Source organism: Lissotriton vulgaris, chromosome 8 (genome assembly GCF_964263255.1).
Source record: "Lissotriton vulgaris chromosome 8, aLisVul1.2, whole genome shotgun sequence".
Taxonomy (NCBI): domain Eukaryota; kingdom Metazoa; phylum Chordata; class Amphibia; order Caudata; family Salamandridae; genus Lissotriton; species Lissotriton vulgaris.
In genome coordinates this window covers 970,033,051-970,054,050 of record NC_141696.1, presented here as the reverse complement: position 1 = coordinate 970,054,050, position 21,000 = coordinate 970,033,051, and the positions used below count along the sequence as shown (strand labels likewise).

General features: G+C 43.9%; 1 protein-coding gene and 1 long non-coding RNA gene across 3 annotated transcripts in view; both read right to left on the bottom strand.

Moving 5' to 3' along the window:
• The window catches only part of LOC147698193 (uncharacterized), a 104,570-nt gene extending 95,010 nt beyond the window's left edge, over positions 1-9,560 (bottom strand). The window contains exons 1-2 of the long non-coding RNA XR_015299326.1: positions 9,424-9,560; positions 1,525-1,613 (exon numbers count right to left, since the gene is read on the bottom strand). This is a non-coding gene — a long non-coding RNA (uncharacterized LOC147698193). The remainder of the gene's footprint in view (positions 1-1,524; positions 1,614-9,423) is intronic.
• A 256-nt stretch (positions 9,561-9,816) lies between these two features.
• The window catches only part of LOC147698192 (RNA-binding protein 26-like), a 1,163,085-nt gene continuing 1,151,901 nt past the window's right edge, over positions 9,817-21,000 (bottom strand). For both annotated transcript variants that reach the window (XM_086934819.1, XM_086934820.1), the window contains one exon: positions 9,817-10,869. In XM_086934819.1, the coding sequence (XP_086790945.1) occupies positions 10,780-10,869 (90 nt within the window). In that variant the 3' untranslated portion in view covers positions 9,817-10,779. The remainder of the gene's footprint in view (positions 10,870-21,000) is intronic.

Below are 21,000 nucleotides of genomic sequence, written 5' to 3'. Positions count from 1 at the left end.
AGATTTTCACAGACTTAAAGGATATTCCAACCCTGGAACTATTGCTTACCACTACCTTCAGTCCCAGTAAGTAGATCTGCAGAAACGTGGCAACATAAAGGGATTGCTAGTATTCAAAAGCTACTATGGTATGAGCCCTGGCATAATCAGAGAGGCTATATAAGAGCTCCTGTATAATGATATTGCTGCCATAATATGTCACCGAATCCCATGGCACCAAAGGGACAAGTGGATTTTGTTACAGGACAAGTAGATTTATCAAGCAACTTGCCCCACGGACAAGTAGATATTTTAATAAATTCCACACCCCTGGTTGAACTGTGTCACTGAGCCCCCCCCACCCCAAAAGTAGCCTGGTCCGGATCATCTTGCTGAGAGAGAAGAACCACCTGTAAGTGGTCTTGCTGTCCCTTAATTTATTCAGTACATGGGTATGTTGGGATCGGCCAGAGAGGGCTGCCAGAAAATAGAACACCTACCCACCTATTCCTCAGCCAACCCCTACACCAGGGAAAGGGAATTGCATCATGTCAAAATTGTGTGTTTGTGATTCTTCTTGAAATAAAAGCACTGGTTTGGACCATAAATTATTGTGCAGCTATGTGATTGGTGAGATCTGAGCATCCGTACTAACTCCACGAGAAGCCTTGAATGCTCCCCAATGCTACCACTGAGAAAAAGGTGCTGCAAGAAGTGCACATGGCACAGTTTCGCACAGCTGTAGAAGGATGGCCCCAGGTACCAGAGGCAAACAACCCCAATCCCCAAAGCTGAGGCCAAGTATTCCCTGCTTGCCCCATGGCCACTGAATTGGATCGGACACCCTCTTTGGAAAATGCAATGGCCTATACCAGAGGAGATTTGGACAACTCAGAAAGGTGAAAAATGAAGAACAGGGAAATAGAGGAGGGTTGCTGGCTTTTTCAAGCTAGAAATCAAATGTTTAGTAATTTTGCTGCAGTTACAGAGGTCTTTGAGGCGAGGCAAATCACTTTTCACCAAGCATTAACAGACAACCACCATAACTTTAACACAATAGGTAATATAACAACACTCATTAGGACTTTTCTTGAGTGAACAGTGAATTAGCAGTCCACCCACTCTTTGGAGTATTTTACGGTACCTTGCTACAATAACTTTAAAGAGATGGAGAAAATTCTGGATGAAAAAGTTTTGATGTCTCAGTGTGATCAGTTTAGTACAAAAAAGTTGACATCTTAACGAGGGTCAAGACCATTCTTGTTCTGTATTACCCGTAATGCAAGATTTCGAGGCAAGAGCAAAAAAGGGAACATTTCACTCTTCAATGACCTAGGTTATTTAAGTGCTAGGGATATTTTAGTGTCTCAGAAGTCAATATTCAGTGTGTGAAATTAGCTTTTACAGTGAACAAATTGTCATAAATCTCTTTGATAGAGGTATTTTCATTATTATTTCGAGCTTTACATCAAATACACAGGAAGGATATCTACAACATATTTCAACCACTGCCATGAATAGTTTAATACCGACTACAAATATTACCTTTCAATCACTTGGATTTACGGTGGTTCAATTTTCTGCTTCTCTGCCGTCCTATATTTTCAAATCCAGAAAGTTGATCTGGAACTCCTCTACAAAGATGAGGAAAAAAATAGCATTTAACATGTGAAGACCAAAGATGCACAGTCATACTATAGAGGGATCAAGTACTTATCAAGTGTCACATTTCAGTTAAGTAGATGCTAACAATGCCACCACAGTATATGTTCAATGAAAATGCATAATGGTTTAATGAAATCTAAGGTAAGGTAGCAAGTAACAGTTATTTAAATTATCTGTGGCTGCTCATACTGAAACAAAGAAATAAAATCATAAAAGCTCAGGGAGACACACAATCGGTGTATATATGGAATCACCCTAGCTTGGAAAGACCATTATTTGATGTTATCACTGTTCCTTAACAGATCTTTAGCAGGAAAAAAATATAGTCAACAAATTAACTTTAATTTTTCAAATTGTCAACAGATCCAAGGAAGAAATGATGAATATATTTTTCCATGTTACCTAGGTGAGGAACTGATAGTCTTTTCTTATTCTTTGACTTTGACTGCGCTGTTTTGTTTTGCCACCGAAAGGACCGGAGACTGTTAACCAAAGGGACTCCAGGTCCCAGGGGGCTACAGGAGAGGACACACCTGGCCCACGTTGCCCACATTGACAGCCTTTAATACAGCTTGCCGCTTCGCGGGAGCCGCAAGCTGATGGTTTTGCCACCGAAAGGACCAGAGACTGTTCACCAAAGGGACTCCAGGTCCCAGGGGGCCACAGGATAGGACACACCTGCGCCGCATTGAAAGCCTTTAATACAGCTCGCCGCTCCTGATTCGTGGGAGCCGCTGCGCTGTTTGTTTTGCCACCGACAGGACCAGAGACTGTTCACCAAAGGGACTCCAGGTCCCTGGGGGCCACAGGAGAGAACACACCTGGGCCGCATTGCCAGCCTTTAATACAGCTTGCCGCTTCGCGGGAGCCGCAAGCTGATGGTTTTGCCACCGAAAGGACCAGAGACTGTTCACCAAAGAGACTCCAGGTCCCAGGGGGCCACAGGATAGGATACACCTGCGCCGCATTGACAGCCTTTAATAAAGCTTGCCGCTCCCGCGAAGCGGGAGCCGCTGCGCTGTTTGTTTTGCCTACAAAAGGACCGGAGACTGTTCACCAAAGGGACTCCAGGTGCAAGGGGGCCACAGGAGAGGACACACCTGCGCTGCATTGCCTGCGATCTATTAAAGAACAACATCATTACCGCTGCGCGGTACAGGCGCAGGGCGAAGCACGGTCCAAGGGCGGGCCCGTCTGAGCCCGTCGGAGACTGGCGGAGGCTGGGCTGGGCCACCCCTCGAACATTGGCATATTTGTAAGATTGTTTACCTCTTGGATTTCTTACTTTTCCTACTGCATTTGATATTTGACATTTGCCTTACTTTGTGCAATAATAAAGTTGGCCAAAGCTTTATATAGCAGTAAGAATTAATGGCGCAACGTGCAGGGAAAGGGAGGAAGGCAGCGATAGGCGGGAGTGTTACTGGGACACTGGATCAATTTATAACTAGGGCCACGTCAGTCCTGGAGCATCAGATCGCTTTGACTGAACTACGCCTTTCATTAGTACCCATGTACATTAAACGATCATCTTTGGGAGCTATAATGTCAGCTACTACCCCAGAACAACTAGGAACACAAACACACAACTATGTTGTAAACGCGGGTGATAGTAACGATCATCAGTCACAGGTGCTGATTAATCTACCCGCGACAACAGAGGCTAGTTTTACTGTCTCGATTAATGATTCTTCCTTGGATAACACATCTATTGAAACTACCCCGCGCTTCCCTATAAGGTCTACAGCTAAAGATAATTCTAATCCCCAGTCTCAAAAACAACCTTTAGTGTCAGGACCTATTGTTAAGAGGAAACGTAAAACGGCTAAAATAGCTAAGATCCCTGTACTGCTGACGCAGCCTCTATCAACTATTACACACTCACCAACACTTATCCCTTTTAGCAAAGGTATTGTCTGCAAAGTCGGCCGAGCCACCGTTGCCCCCCTTTCAAGTTGAGCACTTAATAAAGTCCTTAATGTTACCTCTGTTAGAGAGGATTAAACTGATTAGCGAAAGATAAAGGATACTCGAACATGTAACCACAGCTAGTTCTGATATATTGAAAAAACTAGCTGATAGCAATCACAATCAATGTGCAGTAGGACATAACCTAACAAGAGAACTCACATGTACTGCCACCCATCTGCCAACTTCGATAATATCTAATACAACTTCCTTGTCACCAAATGGAATTAGTAAATTTGATAAAACTACGAGAAAAAGGGCACAGATTCCGGAAGGGGAGGGATGACAAGGAGGGGGGGAGGGATGACAAGGAGGGGGGAGGGATGACAAGGAGGGGGGGAGGGATGACAAGGAGGGAGGGGGGAGGCAGTAAAGAAATCCGGGGCTGCGGGACAGGTGAAAAAAGCCACATATATAGCTAAGGAAACTGTAAACATTGTAAAACAAGAGAGTCTTTACCCATGTATTGACTTACCGCCAGATTCTTCGCCATATACTATTGTGTTATCTGGGGTCCCTGTGTTGGACAACGATAAAATAGAAACCTACTCTGAATTAAAAAACAAGGTAATCTTTTCGCTGAATAGGAATATACCCCTCCCGTCTAACATACACGGTGAAATTCTGTACGTGCGAAGAGTAAGTTGAGTGGGTCACAGACCAAAGGATATAGCTGTTGATTGCATCATTGCTAACTTCAGGGATAGACGGGTGGTTTGTCATATTTGTGATTGGTACCACTAAAGAGGACATGGTGGTATACAAACTTCTGACCTAAGCAATTTTTATCCCTCCTCTTTTCCTGCTCCATCAAATATGCATGCCTTTGGGATACAGTGTGGAGGCTCTATGGCTGAACATAAAAACAAATTTAATATCCCTACATTTAATCGCTTTGAGATGCTCTCTGGGCTTGAGGGGGTAGATTGACTTGGAACCAGGAATATTACTGTCAAACTGGTGTCTAATCTCGCAAATGTGATACCTTTGATTGGAGATGCCCATGAAAAAGTAAATCGCTCATGGGTAGACTCTAGGGCAAGATCTGGGATAACTAATTTTGAAGAGATTGGCGAATTGAAGGAACGTGGCACAGTTTTGAACATTCCATTAGGAAATATTAATGATAATTCTGGTTCAATTGGTTCAGTGGATATTTTACCTAATGCCCATGAAGGAGCAAATTGCTCACGGGCGGACTCTAGGGCTAGACTTGGGATAACTACTTTTAAAGAGACTGGAACATTGAAGGAAGGTGGCATAGTTGTAAACATCCAGTCAGAAGATATTAATGACAATTCTGGTTCAATTGGTACAGTGGATATTTTAGCTAATGCGGGTAGGTGGTCGATAATGTATTGGAATGTAGCAGGTTTAAAAACAAAAGTGTCCAATCAAATTTGGGTTAATCTTATAAAGGAGTATGATATATTGAGTTTACAAGAAACCTGGGCTACAGATGCACACCATTTGTGCGGTTTTAAAACTTTATTTTCACCGGCAATAAGTTCAACACATGGTAGGGCAAAAGGGGGGTTGTTTACTTATGTATCAAATCTGTTTAAATGTGAGAAAATTGAGATCGTTTTCAACAATAGATATCATATGGTTAGGATACATACTGATAGTGTTTTGCTTGATTATTGTTAATTTTTATAACAATGCTCCCGCAGAGGCAATGGAAGAAATGCTGAAAGCACTGGGCACAGATGTCAAATGCTTGTTAGGAGGGAGATCTAAAGAAGTTTTTGTTATTTGGGGAGGGGATTTTAATTGTTCTCTATGTAAAAGAGGAGAACAAGGGACATGTGGTATAATGCTGAACAATGAGACCAGTTTAACGTATTTTGAACGTACTGCATGTGAGGACCTCTTGAATGACATTATCTTTTCTTGTGATATGGGCTTTGCGAATAAAATCTGTCAAGCGGAGGTCCCTTTTTACCCCACATTTAAAGGTAGAGGTGCCTTCTCAATAATCGGTTTTATATTTATTTCGGCTAGATATGGAGGGCAGATCAAAACGTTTAACACTTTAGATATCGCATTAAGCTATCATTTCCCTCTAAGTGTTGAAATTCTGAATCCACACAATGATCATGTTAGAGATAGTATGCCAAGGCAGCCTATAGGTAACATTGTTTTGAATAGACAAAATGGTTACTCTCTAAAGTGGTTCCAGAGGATTTTCTCTATACTTTAATTAAGAAATGCGAATCCAGTGTTATTGCTTGCCTGGATGAAAATTCAGATAACTCTGTAATATTTAATAATTTTTTAATTATTGCCTCACATATCAAAAATAGTCTGGGTAGAAACGAAAAACCCTAAGGAAAAAACAGAAAGTTTGTTTGACACAGCCTGTACGAAGGCTTATTCCAACCTCAAGCATGCTTTAAATGCCCCCTCTAAAGATCAGATTTTAATCAGGGAGCTGCAAAAGGTCTATAAGAAGACTTTGAAAAAGAGAAAGGATGCTTTGACAAAGGAAGCCTGGGATTCTGTGTGTGAGGCATCTTTGAACAGAGACACTGCAGTGTTTTGGAAAGCAGTTAATGCCCAGTTTTCAAATGATAAAACCAAGGCAAGGGTAGAGATAGCTATTTCTGAGAGTGAATGGGTAAGGCATTACGCAGATTTATATAGTGCTCTGATTTCATCGGAGCAAATACCAACTGAGAATACAGTGGTTGAGGAGACCCCAAATACTAACAGGAAACTGGATCTGGGTATTACCCTGAATGAGGTAATTTTAAGCATAAAAGCTAGTTTGGGAGGAAAGGCCCGGGCACCGACAGGGTGTCGGTCGACCTGTATAAAAATAACATGGATATATGGGGTCCATTTCTCACGCAACTGTTTAATGCATCCTGTTTCAATGGTTTGCTACCATCATGCTTGAGTCTATTATTGTACCTATATATAAAAAGGGAGATAAAACAAGTTGCTTGTGCTATCGCCCCATATCATTATTAGACTCATCCATTAAGATTTTTGGCCGTGTAATTTTAAATAGACTACAAATATGGGCTGAGGAACACTCAATAATTAGTGATCTACAATATGGATTTAGGAAGGGCCTTGAAACTATTGATCAGGGCCTTAATTTGCACATTCTTTTAGGAAAATACACCAAAGCCAAGGAAGGTCGCATATTTTTAACCTTTGCTTTCTTATCGTCAGCTTTTGATTGCGTCACTCATAGTAAGCTTTGGTTGATCCTGGAGAAACTTGGGGTTGAGAAAAATATAAGCTTTTTTCTAACAGAGCTTTACTGGGGGGCCTCAGCCACAGTAAGATTCAGTAAGAACGGAGAGTGTACCAAGTCATTCAGCATTGCAAGAGGAGTGCGGCAAGGATATGTACTTGCCCCCTTCTTATTTACAATCTTCATCAATGACCTGGAAAGAACATTGCTGCAGGAGTGCAGGGACATGCCTAAGATAGCCAATAGATCTGTCCCTGCACTCCTATATGCTAATGACGCGGTCCTGATGGCCCGGACGCCCTTGGCAATGCAAGGGATGGTTACATCTTTCTCCCATTTTATGACTAACCTGGATTTGAGAATGAATTGTACCAAAACATTCTGCATGAACTGTGGATCTGGGGCAGATAAAAAGAAAAAAGTAATGTACATTAATTCGAAACCATTGGATTTTACCCCAACTTTCCCATATCTAGGTGTATTGTTCGATCAATCTGGCCAATGGAATAGTGCAATAAAGACAATGAAGCTGTTGTTTTGTAAATCTATAATGGCCTTGAAAAATATTAGTAAAATGATGGGCAAAAAACTTATTGGGGAACTTTTAACCCTTTATAGAGCGACTTGGGTAGCAACTGCCATATATGGTGCAAGAGTATGGGCATATGCAAATGTGAAATCATTGCAGGTGGTGGAAAACATTTTTGTTAGATATCTTTTAGCAGTCCCGATAGTGTCTCCACATATGTTTGTCACGCTGAACTTGGTCAACCATATATAGAAGACATCATTAAGGTAGCACCGGTTCTTCTGTGGCATAGGGTATGGACCACCGAGGAGTGCGTTTTTAACAGTTCCATCTTGAGGGATGTGATGAGCCTTGATGGCGTCAGCAAGATGGGATGGTTATCTTATGTAAAGATGTTTCTTACAGATATAGGCCATCGTGACTATTATGATGATCCCTCATTGATGTGTCATGTATCTAGAAAAGAACTTAGACATTTTTGTATGATGCACTTGGGAGACCGTAGAACCAATTTTGAAATGACGAATAAGACAGTGGTTGCGCATCAACTATTAATGACCACTAGTAATATGCAACCATAGGTTAAGCTGCACATGAGTGATTTTGAAAGGTTTCTATTAACACGTTTTATGTTAAACCTTTTATTTAGATTTTTTAGTTTCCCCAATAAGAACAACTGGTCAAAGCAACTTAGTAAATGCCCATGTGATGACTTGTCTGAACAATCAGACATTCACATCCTGTTATTTTGCAAGTTTTATACAATTCCTAGGAAAAGATGGATCGTGCCCATATTGAAGATCATGGAAGTTACTCAGTGCCGTCCTGCTTTTTTAGCTATTCAAAAATTAGATAATATATTAACTGTTGCATCGGTTTCAGCGTTTAAAAAAAATGTTTTTAGATCACGAACATCAATTTATGTATGAAATGTAATGAGCACATTCTTACTGTGTTATGAATGTTTTTATGTTTTAAATGTGATTCATTAACTGTACTTGTATGGTTGATTTTTTGTACAATAACCGAATAAAGTTACTATGGAAAGAAAAGAAAGATTAGGAAAACATATGCACAACTCAATGGAGACTGCAATGTATATTGGATGTCCCTGAAGTAATCATATGTCATATTAAAATAAGAAGGTACTGCCTAAACACTAAAAATAGAAAACAGCTCTTTTTATTATCAACATGGATTAGCAAGACCACTGCCTTTGCAACAATGATGGTCATTTAATATTTTTCAAAATAAGTAATGAATTAAGGTTTCCGAAAATGAAAACGTTAGTTTCCTTTGATCTAATCAGGAAGTTGCAACAAATTCAGTCTACCAGTCTCCTTCTACGGCACCAAAACATCCATCTAAGTTGGACGTTTGAGTTTTATGCAACACTCCGTAAATAAAGATATAGGTTTTTGGCCTACTGAAGAAAGACCAAAGATTCATAATCTTATTAAAGTTTTGTGCTAGCAAAGAGTGTATATATTTGACAAACATCCTTGCCTGTAAGTATATTTATCTTAGCACCATAAAGCCATTGAGTGTGGTGTGTAGCGCTTTAAAGATAATAAAATGAATAAATCAACCATGCACTGGGATAAAAAAAATAACTGAAAACCATAACTCACTGGTATGTGGCTGATTTCTTCAATAAAAGTATATCAGACACATATTCAGGGATCCTAAATGAAGTTAAGAAAAGGTAACAAGTGGAGTAAGCAATATTGGCTACAATGTGCACAACAACTTGAGATTTTAATACTATGCATAGTAGGGTTTATTGGAGGCCTTGATCCCACTCGTGTTCACAATGGTAACGTCAACAACTAAAAGTAAACACATTAAATAGAGCCAGAGTAAGCAATATAATTTTGAAACACTACATTTCACTCATTGCAACAAGGCATATAAAATTGATTAGAATGGGGAAAAAACAAGTACACATGTAATCCCACAGGCCCTTGGCCAACTAAAGCAGGTCATTGTTCACACGACTAAAGATACTCAATTATGTGCCACATTTTGGTCTTTAAAAATTATTAAGCAGAAGAATGATTAACTGGAATATTACCTTCTTCTACAAACTAAAAGTTCATGTTGATTAGTCTTGCATCATTATAGATTGAGGTATAAACCTGTCAAAAAAGAAAAAGAATTACATATTTGTTTAAAAGTTATTAATTTAGAAAATACAAAAAACCCTTTGTTTCCCTGTATTTTGCCTCTAGTGGGACAATCAGCCTAAGGACATCATTTTTACCATTACATATGCAACAGCCAACATTTAGTCACACAATTACAGGACGCAACAGCTTTCAGTGAGAAATAATTGTAGTATATATACTTACCAAGAGTTCCTACATTTTGGTTGTGCACAACAAACTGGTGTGTCATTTTGCAGGAGCGGATTTCATTCAACTACGCTTCCATTATTCCTTGTGAAGTGAAAGGACGTAAAAGTTTTTCTTATTAACAAATTTTACTGATTTGGTTGCATAAAGTATGTGGGTTTAAAACCAGGAGAGTGGCAAGTTTACATCTGTAACTATTTTCTCAATTAAAAGTCCTGCTTTTAACTATAAACATTGAAACTTGAGCATATCGGCATTCAGAAAATTCCAACTGCTTTGCAGATTTTTTTTAAAAGTGTTATAACTAAGAACCTTTTTTCTTTTTTGTGTGAATATGGGTAGGAGGCCATTTGGAATGGTCCTTTTTCTTTTTTTTTTCTTTTTTTTTATATTTTCTTTTTTATGTTGTACTTGACAAAGTGACCTCTTTTTGGGTTATAGCTTTTTTCCCCCTCAAAGACCATTCCATCTCTATTTTTTTGACATCTTAAAGTCGGAAGGACTTTAATGCAATTCAGCCTTACAACATATTATTAAAACCCATACGTAAAATACGTACACTAAGTAAACAAAAGAAGCTGGCACATAGTAAAGCCTAAGCATTCTACTATGCAATGTTCTATATACACAGACACAAAGTTGTTGTGACCTCAGTTTAGTACTGTTACCTATTTATGCAGGAACACATCCATAAACATTATAAATGCAAGAATCATTCCATATTCTGGAATTAAACAAATCCATTCTAGATAACACCACACCCTGGTCATCTGCGTGTCGGCATTCAAATTAGAAAAATAATCCAAAAATTCTGTTATGCCCAGCAGATGTAATAAAACACTGCATATCACTTTTGCAATGTCCTTGGCAATCCATTACTGAAATGCAACACAAACATCAGTCTTTTCAGAGTCTGCAGCATACTGCTTTTCAAGTCATTAGTCTTGGATATCCATCTTCCACGACGGTTTCTTCACCAAAAGATTTCAGTACGACATATGCAGACGTACATTAGGTAACACTAATGCAGTTCGGGTACTGTTTTAGTTTATAGAGATTCGTGAAAGCCAGATGATTCATCTCCGCCATGAGCGTGACTCGTTATCTTCTTCCTCTTCATCATCGTCTTGAAGCAAAGAATCATCCACCAAGGACTCTTCTTGAAACTAAAACAGGACACAATGTACAGAGAATTAACCAATATGGTTGAAAAAAAGCAAGAACAAACTGATTAAAGACTAAGTTTGCATCTTAAGAAACCAACTTTTTTTTAGCAGTAAGAAGGGTAGACTTAATAAGAGTATAAATATACAACTTGGAAATATATTTTGCTTTGTTGCCAATCATGTCTGTGTTTCATACAGCATAAGGCAGGCATACCCACATAGTGTTCCCCCCACTAAGTAAATGCCCTCCAAAATCCATAACTTTAACACTTTTCCCCATCCTTGTCCACTAGTTTAGTTTCACACACCCACCATCCAATTCTATTTCCTGGTTCACCGAGTCTGGCTAGTGTTCCCAAAAGGAAGATTGACACTCACTATTAAGCCCAGGGCCTTCAGTCCTCTGCTTTTTTTAATTTGGTTGTCATGATTATGGTATTCTTATACAGGTTTCCACAACTTGTTGGATTTGTGTGCCATATTCTTTATGTCGGATGCTAGTTTCCAGCATTTCCAGTCTCTGGAGCCAGGTCACTTTGACAGCAAAGCACCACAAAGGTGCAATCACCTGTTTTATCATTAGGAGTATGTGTGATAATGTTTTCACCTTAACTGGGGACGGGGTAAGGTCTCTTCTGATACTCATTCGACAATGATCACCTCTGGGCATCTTTCCATATCTTTTTCTATAGCTTGGTATATGCCAGATGTACAAGTTACTTACCTTTGGTAACGGTGTATCTGGTAGAGACGATTCTAGCAGAGGATTCCTTCACGTAGAATTATCCCCAGGTGTGAGACTGGATCCGGAAAATCTTTTGCACAGCATCCCTGCGGCACCACGTGACTCCGCCGATGCGTTGTCCGCGTACGTGACGTCAGCAAGGTCACATAAGTCCCGCCCCGGCGCACCTACGTCAGTTTTCTTCGGAGAACTTTCCACGCCACAACGCGGAGATTTCACAAACAAAACTGTGAGAATACTGGAACAGTGTGCAAAAACCCAGCGATACAGAAGGGAAAGAAACAATTGGTGAAAAACAGCACCTTCAAAAACCGAGTCCGGTACTGAGGCACCAAGATCTGGAATGAAAGAACAGGGCACCGCTACTGGAAAGCAACCCTGCAAACAAAGACAACAGCCTCGCCAGAGCAGAAGCACATGAAAATACTCAGCCGACCAAGAAGGCTGCAGCCACCGCCCGGGACATAAAGGAACACCAAGGTCAGAACGCCGAGTAATGACCAGTCAACCTCAGACAATACCAGCAGGAAGCAAATCTCCCGAAAGCCATGGTCGATACCAGCTAAGGCAACGCAACCCCAAGCACCGTCAAGGACAGAAATGTAAAGAACTAGCACACCTCACACTGGACCCCATGGAACAGGGACGCAGAAGTGCTTATAAAAATCAAGAATGGAGCAACAACAAGGAGAGCATCCCCCGAAGGAGGGAGTACAAAAAGGCACTCACAGAAGACCACCACCCGGAGGCAACCGAGTGCCGAAGACCGAGAGGGCCTTCGCAGAACGGGGAGGATGGGTGGGCCGTGAAGGAATCTGCGTCTAGAGTCGGGTCTACCAGAATCCCAGTTACCGAAGGTAAGTAACTCGTACATCTGATAGAGACTACTAGCCGCAGATTCCTTCACGTAGAATTGATACCCTGGCCATACCCAAGGGAAAGGAGGATCTGCAAGAGGACCGCCACATGCCAGGCAAAGCCAGACTCTGACAGGGGACAAAAAGCACTCCCCAGGGAGTGCGCCCCACGACATCCGGCGGCCCCTGTCACCAAACAGGAGAAGGAAGGCTCTACGAAAAAAAAACCCATCAGCCAATGTACCATGGTCCTCCGCCGGGAACCCCAGGCACAGGCAAGACAAAAGGAGACTAGTAGCCATTATACCAGGGACCTCCATCGGGAACCCAGGTACAGACAGTACAAAAAAGAGGCCAACAGCTGATGTACCAGGGACCACCACCGGAAGACCCAAGTACAGGCCATACAAAAAGAGGACAACAGCCGAAGCACTCGAGACCCCCAGTGGAAGCCCCCGGTACAGGCAAACGAAGGGAGAGAAGGCCAGCAGCCCATGCACCAGGATCTCCACCGGAACCCCAAGGTACAGGCATCACGAAAAGAGACCATTAACCAATGTATCAGGGACCGCCAAAGGAAGCCCCCGCCCCCCGCTCCCAGGGACAGGGGATAGGAAAAGAAAACAGCAGTCAACGTACCAGGGACTACCACCGGAAGCCGCAGGTACGGATAACGCAGAAAGGAGGCCAAGGGAGAAGAGCAACCATGAGACCCAAAGGAAAAGAGCAAACGAAGGCAAGAGCCCCCCACTGGGAACATATCCAGTGCGGAGGGCGGTCAGACTCATCCAACCAGAAGGCAACCGCCGCACCAAGCATCGCCTCCGTAATAAAGCGGGTGAAAGAGGAAACAGTCTCATAAGCTCCCGAAAGCCAGAAGCAGGGGCACCTGGCCTCACTCCAAGGCCCCTGGCCAGACCAGAAGAACTGACGTACTGCGCCGGGTGCTTAACCAGGAACTGAACAAGTAGGACAAACGAAGTTGCCCCCACAGGAGATAACTCTTCTGAATACCAGACAGGGGACCAGGCCAACAGCAAACCAGAGGCAGAATGCCGCCAGACAAAGAACCAGGCCAAGAGCAAAAAAGAGGCAGAACATCGCCCCACGCCGTAGCCATCTAAGAAACGCACCAGCGGCATTCAGCAACTCCAAGAAAGGAAAGGATCCCGCACGGGTAAAGTCACCCGTCCCAGCGTAAGACAGGCTATCCAATAGCTACAAATACCCCATTTAGGGTAGGACACCGCCCAAGTATTGGAACCACTCTTAGGGAAGAAATCCCGCATCATAGAACAAAATAGAAATCCTGCTGCAAAAACCACAAAAAGCTTAGTAAGCAGCCAAAAAGAACACTCTTGCCAACCGGAGTTGAACCCCAACTAAAGAGGTAGGCCTACACCGGGCCCAGAGTGCACAGTATTTCTCACAGAAAGTGTAACATGCACTACCCATTCCGGGAGCAATGGGATAACACCTCCCACGAAGACTCGAAGGATCAACAAAGCACCCACCAAGGCGGCGAAGGAGGAGGACAAAACCCCACCAGAAGACGCCGGATGGCTGAGTCAGACAGAGTATTAAAACAGCAGGGCACCATCAAAGGGGAGGTCGACCAGACACTCCCTAAGAATTTCAGGAAAAGCAGCATTGCGAAGCCAAGCACGGCGGCGGAGAGCCACAGAAGTAGACATAGCACGGCCAGTAGCATCGGTGACGTCCAAAGTAGCACGAAGAATAAATGCGGTCATGTAAGAAAGTGGCTCTATATATACTGGTTCCCAGGGAGGAACTCTGGAGGGTGCTACAGGGTTTAGGGATGCCCCCGTATTTACTAAACCTCCTTATTAAACTGCACAAAAACACCTATGCCCAGGTTAGATGGGGGTTGAACGGGGAAAAGACCGATAAGATCAGGGTCGAGAGGGGAGTAAGGCAGGGCTGTGTTCTGGCCCCCACCCTATTCTCCCTCTATATCAATGGGGTGGTAGACCATCTTCTCGGCGAACCAGCAGACGCTCCCACTCTGGGAGGCGTAAAAATTCCAACCTTGCTGTTCGCCGATGACACCCTCCTCATCTCTAAAACCCCCCAAGGTCTCCAGACATTACTAAATCGCTTCCAGGACTTTTGCACCTCCAGGGGCCTTGTCATCAATGTGGAAAAGACCAAGTCCTTAGTTTTGCACCCACCCCGCAAACTTGGCCGCCCCCCTATTTTGAATTCTATACCCCTAGAAAGAGTGGCAGAATTCGATTATTTGGGAATTCGACTCAATGACGCGATGAGCTGGACCGCCCATATCAATAAAATGGCATTGACCCACAAAAGGGTGGGGGGGGCCCTCCTCAAAGAGTTTAACAACTCAACAAAACATTGTGTTGCCCCCCTACTTGACATATATAAAGCTCGTGCGGTCCCTGCGTCACTATATGGAGCTGAATTGTGGGGTCTGGGTAAAGTGGACTTACTGTGCAAGGCCGAAAACAAATTCATTAAAGATCTCCTTGCCATACCATCGAGTAGTCCGACTATCCCAGTGCTCATGGATGCTGGCTGTAAAGCAATAGGGGACCAGGCTCGCCTTCGACCCCTCCTGCTCTGGGCCCGCCTGTGGAGGGTACCGGAGCTAAAACCCTACGCTGACGGCCTTGCTGAGGTGATGCACTCTGACGGTTGGCACAGTATCAAATGGCTGAAGAACATCAAACACCTCCTAGGGGACCTAGGCCTGGACTCTTGTTGGCATAGTCACTCCGCTCCCCCGAAGGAGACCCTAAAAAAACTTTTTGGGGAGTGGGTCCGTGTGAAGCGCATCAGTAATCAGCAGCACTGCAAAACCACCGCAGCTTTTCTGCTGATAAAAGATGTCGTCGCCTACGAGCCGTACATGGACCTAATAACAATTGCCATGGACCGGTCCCTGTACATCAAATTCCGGCTGGGGTTGCTACCCTTGGCTGACCTCTGTTCCAGGTGGAATAAATCCCAGCCCTCTTCACGATACTGTGCTCTCTGTCCCGACAAACCAGAGACTGTGCCACATTTTCTTTTCGAATGCCCAGATTATGGCCGACCAAGATCACGTTGGCTTGGACCTATCTGCAGAGAATTGGGTACTCGCCAGCACTCTGTCGCCCTTCGGATTCTTTTAACTAATACAGCCCCTCCGATTGTTTGTGCCGTTGCCAAGTTTTTAAAATGGGCCTGGTTGATTAGACTTAGAAGACTGTCCATATCAATTTAATCTCTTCTTAACTAATTTATGATGAACTAATGTGTTTTACTGTTTTTTACTTAATGTACAGTCATACTCTTTTCGACATGCTGTTTTAATCTTTTGTATCGCTTTTATGATATATGCATATCGAAATAAAGCAATCAACCAACCAACCATATACTGGACTAGAAGGAAGTACAATGTGTATAGAGTCCACCAACCCCAGAGGTATAACAGAGGTAGAAGTCAGAACTGACCTTACTCTCCAAAGTGGTAGCTTGGTCGAGCAGTAAGGCCGTACCAGAGGACAGTGTAAAGCATTTGATGTAAACACTCAGTCAGCAAAAGGTTTCACACACTAAAGGACTGAACTCCAGGCCAATTGTTTGTATATTCAAAGATGTGGTTGTTTTAATTTTAGAACCAACAGTTATAACAAGCATTTGCAATGCAATAGGTATCGCATTAGGAAAGTTTGAGTTATTTGTCCTGTACATCACAAATTTGTTATTTATGTGTTATTTTTGGAAATTGTGAAATTAATAGCTTTGTCATTTACAATGGTAATACTTTTATTTTTTGACAATGTGACACCTATAGCATTTTTAATGAAACATGTTTTGTATTTAAGTGACTTAGAAGTATTGATTCTACAAATAATTAAAAAAAAAATAATACTTAAATAAAAGTTATTGTAATTTATAATGGTAATAGCTTAAACTGTTGTAAATAACTTTTGTGAAGATTATATTCAGTGTATTTTATCGTGACTAAAATAGAAGATCAGTAGTGAAATATCAACATTTGTTTGTGACATTTGTAATAAAGCTTGAAACATTGAGAGAACATATTTGAATGAGTTGTTGAATGTTTGCACAGATTGATACTGTGGTGGCGCTGAGTGATGTGGTGGCGACAAGTGATGCTGTTGCGTTCAGTGATGCTGTGGTAGCGCATAGTGATGTTGTGGTGCCCCTGAGTGATGCTGTTGTGCGATAGATAGGAGTGAGGGCGATAGAGTGAGGGCGATAGAGTGAGGGCGATAGAGTGAGGGCGATAGAGTGAGGGCGATAGATAGAGTGAGGGCGATAGATAGAGTGAGGGCGATAGATAGAGTGAGGGCGATAGATAGAGTGAGGGCGATAGATAGAGTGAGGGCGATAGATAGAGTGAGGGCGATAGATAGAGTGAGGGCGATAGATAGAGTGAGGGCGATAGATAGAGTGAGGGCGATAGATAGAGTGAGGGCGATAGATAGAGTGAGGGCGATAGATAGAGTGAGGGCGATAGATAGAGTGAGGGCGATAGATAGAGTGAGGGCGATAGATAGAGTGAGGGCGATAGATAGATAGAGTGAGGGCGATAGATAGATAGAGTGAGGGCGATAGATAGATAGAGTGAGGGCGATAGAGTGAGGGCGATAGATAGATAGAGTGAGGGCGATAGATAGATAGAGTGAGGGCGATAGAGTGAGGGCGATAGATAGATAGAGTGAGGGCGATAGATAGATGGAGTGAGGGCGACAGAGTGAGGGCGATAGATAGATGGAGTGAGGGCGATAGATAGAGTGAGGGCGATAGATAGATAGAGTGAGGACGATAGATAGATAGAGTGAGGGCGATAGATAGATAGAGTGAGGGCGATAGATAGAGTGAGGGCGATAGATAGATAGAGTGAGGGCGATAGATAGATAGAGTGAGGGCGATAGATAGAGTGAGGGCGATAAGTGAGGGCGATAGATAGAGTGAGGGCGATAGATAGAGTGAGGGCGATAGATAGAGTGAGGGCGATAGATAGATAGAGTGAGGGCGATAGATAGATAGAGTGAGGGCGATAGATAGATGGAGTGAGGGCGACAGAGTGAGGGCGATAGATAGATGGAGTGAGGGCGATAGATAGAGTGAGGGCGATAGATAGATAGAGTGAGGACGATAGATAGATAGAGTGAGGGCGATAGATAGATAGAGTGAGGGCGATAGATAGAGTGAGGGCGATAGATAGATAGAGTGAGGGCGATAGATAGATAGAGTGAGGGCGATAGATAGAGTGAGGGCGATAAGTGAGGGCGATAGATAGAGTGAGGGCGATAGATAAAGTGAGGGCGATAGATAGAGTGAGGGCGATAGAGTGAGGGCGATAGATAGATGTGTGTGGTTGTATGTGTTTTTGTATGTGTGTGCGTGCATGGTTGTATGTATGTGAGTGTGCGGTTACAGAAGGATGTATGTGGAAGAGAGCAGCCGATCAGCATATTATAAGAGAACAGGGAGTTAAAGAAGGATGCGTTTTGAAGAGATCAGCAGTTCAGCACAGAAGAGAACAGGGTTTTGGAGTAGTGGAAGTGGCGGGTGGAAGAGAGCAGCAGATCAGGATGGGAGAACAGAACAGGGAGTTAAAGAAGGAGGCGGGTGGAAGAGAGCAGCAGATCAGCACAGGAGAAGAGAAAAGGGAGTTAGAGAAGTAGGCAGATGGAAGATAGCTTAAAGATTATCCCAGGAGAAGAGAACAGAGTTAAAGAAGGATGCAGGTGGAAGAGAGCAGCACAGGAGAAGAGAACAGGGAGTTAAAGAAGGAGGTGGGGTGGAAGAGAGCAGCAGATCGGCACAGGAGAAGAGAAGAGAACATGGAGTTAGAGAAGGAGGTGATGTGGAAGAGAGCATCAGATCAGCACAGCAAAAGAGAACAGGGAGTTAGAGAATGAAGCGGTGTAATAGAGCAGTAGATTAGAAAGGGAGAATAGAAGAAGCAGGGTATTAGAGAAGGAGGTGGGGTGGACGAGAGCAGCAGATCAGCACAGGAGAAGAGAAGAGAACAGGGAGTTAGAGAAGGAGATGAGGTGGAAGAGAGCAGCAGATCAGCACAGGAGAAGAGAAGAGAACAGGGAGTTAGAGGAGGAGGTGGGGTGGAAGAGAGGAGCAGATCAGCACAGGAGAAGAGAAGCAAACCGGGATTTAAAGAAGGATTTGGGGTGGACGAGAGCAGCAGCTCAGCACAGAAGAAGAGAAGAGACCAGGGAGTTAAAGAAGGAGGTGGGGTGGAAGAGAGCAGCAGATCAGCACAGGAGAAGAGACCAGGGAGTTAAAGAGGGAGGCGGGTATAAGATAGCAGCAGATCAGCACAGGAGAAGAGAAGAGAACTGGGAGCTAGAGAATAAGGCAGTTGGAAGAGAGCATCAGTTCAGCTCGGGAGAAGACTAGGGAGTTGGAAAAGAAGGTTGGTGACAGAGAGCAGCATAACATCACAGCAGAAGAGAACATAGAGTTAAAGAAGGAGGCGGGTGGTAGAGAGCAGCAGATCAGCACAGGATAAGAGAACTGGGAGTTAAAAAGGATGCAGGGTGGAAGAGAACAGCAGATCCGCACAGGAGAAGAGAACAGGGAGTTAGAGAAAGAGGCGGGTGGAAGAGAACAGCAGTTTAGCACAGAAGAAGAGAACAGTGAGTTAGAGAAGAGGGCAGAGTGGAAGAGAGCAGCAGATCAGCATAAGAGAACAGAGAGTTAAAGAAGGAGGAGGGATGGAAGAGAGCAGCAGGTCAGCAGAGGGCTAAAAGAAGAGAACAGGGAATTAGAGAAGAAGGTGGCTCTGAGAGAGCATCAGATCAGCACAGCAAAAGAGAACGTAGTTAAAGAAGGAGGTGGGTGGAAGGGAGCAGCAGATTAGCACAGGAGGAGAGAACAGTGAGTTAGAGAAGGATGCGATGTGAAGAGAACAGCAGATCACCATAAGAGAACAGGGAGTTAAAGAAGGAGGTGGGGTGGAAGAGAGCAGCAGATTAGCACATGAGAAGAGAACAGTGAGTTAGAGAAGGATGCGATGTGGAAGAGAGCAGCAGATCAGCATAACAGAACAGGGAGTTAAAGAAGGAGGTGGGGTGGAAGAGAGCAACAGGTCAGCAGAGGGCTAAAAGAAGAGAACAGGGAGATAGAGAGGAGGTGGGTGGAAGATAGCAGCAGATCAGCACAGCAGAAGAGAACAGGGAGTTACAGAAGGAGGTGGGTGGAAGAGAGCAGCAGATTAGCAGAGGTGAAGAGAACATGGAGTTAAAGAAGCAGGTGGTGTTGAAGAGAGCAGCAGAACAGGACAGGAGAAGAGAACATGGAGGTAGAGAAGGAGGCGAGTTGAAGAGAGCTGCAGATCAGCTCTGGAGAAGAGATGTGAACAGGGTGTTAGAGAAGTAGGTGGGTGGAAGACAGCAGCAGATTAGCACAGGAGAATGGAACAGGGAGTTTGAGAAAGAGGCGAGTGGAAGAGGTATGAATTCTTTGATCATGGAAGGACGCATAAATATCTGAGATTTTCGTTGAGAGAAATCTGGTTAAGTCATTACAACGGGCTGCTGAAGGAACTACTATGGAGACCAGGGTGCAGGGGCATAGAAGTACCCATGAAACCACCAACCTTTCAACTGAAAGGATGGAGCAGAGCAAACAACAAGACGAGCATCCCCCTGGGAGGAAGTAAGAAAAGGCACTTGCAGTCTCACAGGGACAGGGAAAAATAGCCCAGGTCTCCCCAACAGGGGATGAGTCACAGGGACAGGGGAAATAAGAAGGCGGTAGTTGATCAGAGGTCTCTCCTTGGTTGGAAATAGCATAGCCGAGAGCATCGGCAACATCCAAAGCCGCACAAAGAATAAATGCAGCCAACTCCCTACCATCCAATACATGGCCCGCAGATCAGCACTGGCACCCTTATGAGAGACATGAGAAAGAAGGCACTCCACTGAGTCCCACAGACTGGATGTAGACCTGGTAAACACACACAAAGTGGTAGGCGCCCATAAGGCAGCACTGGAAGAAGGGAAGACATTACAGCCCCATGAATCTAACCATAGGGCCTCCCAAGACGGAGGAAACAACACCACAGGAAAGCACGGAAAGGCATTCCGCAGAAGAGCGCCTTGAGTAGAAGGGTGGAAGGAGACAGACTGGGTCGTGCAGAGCAGGACGGTGGCGATGCAGGAGCGCCTGAGGCACCGGATCGCCTGTGGCAGTGCGCCCCCATAAGAGAATTATGGAGTGACGCTTCAAAAGGAAGGAACAACTCCCGCCAACCAGAGCCCTGGTGGAGAACTACCAAGATGTTGTCGGTAGGAAATAGAGAGACAGGTTCACCCATCCTCAGAATACCAGCAGCTGTGGAAATAGCCCGAACCAAGGCAACATTGGCCTCAGTAGGGCACAGCGGAGGAGAAAGTAATTTGTCCGTGGGCGACGGCTGCAGACTGAGCCGTCCGTCCTCAAGTCCAGCTCAAGAAGGAAGCCGCCAGCCCCGAAATAGTGGGGGATCCACAGAAGAGTGGGGAACGT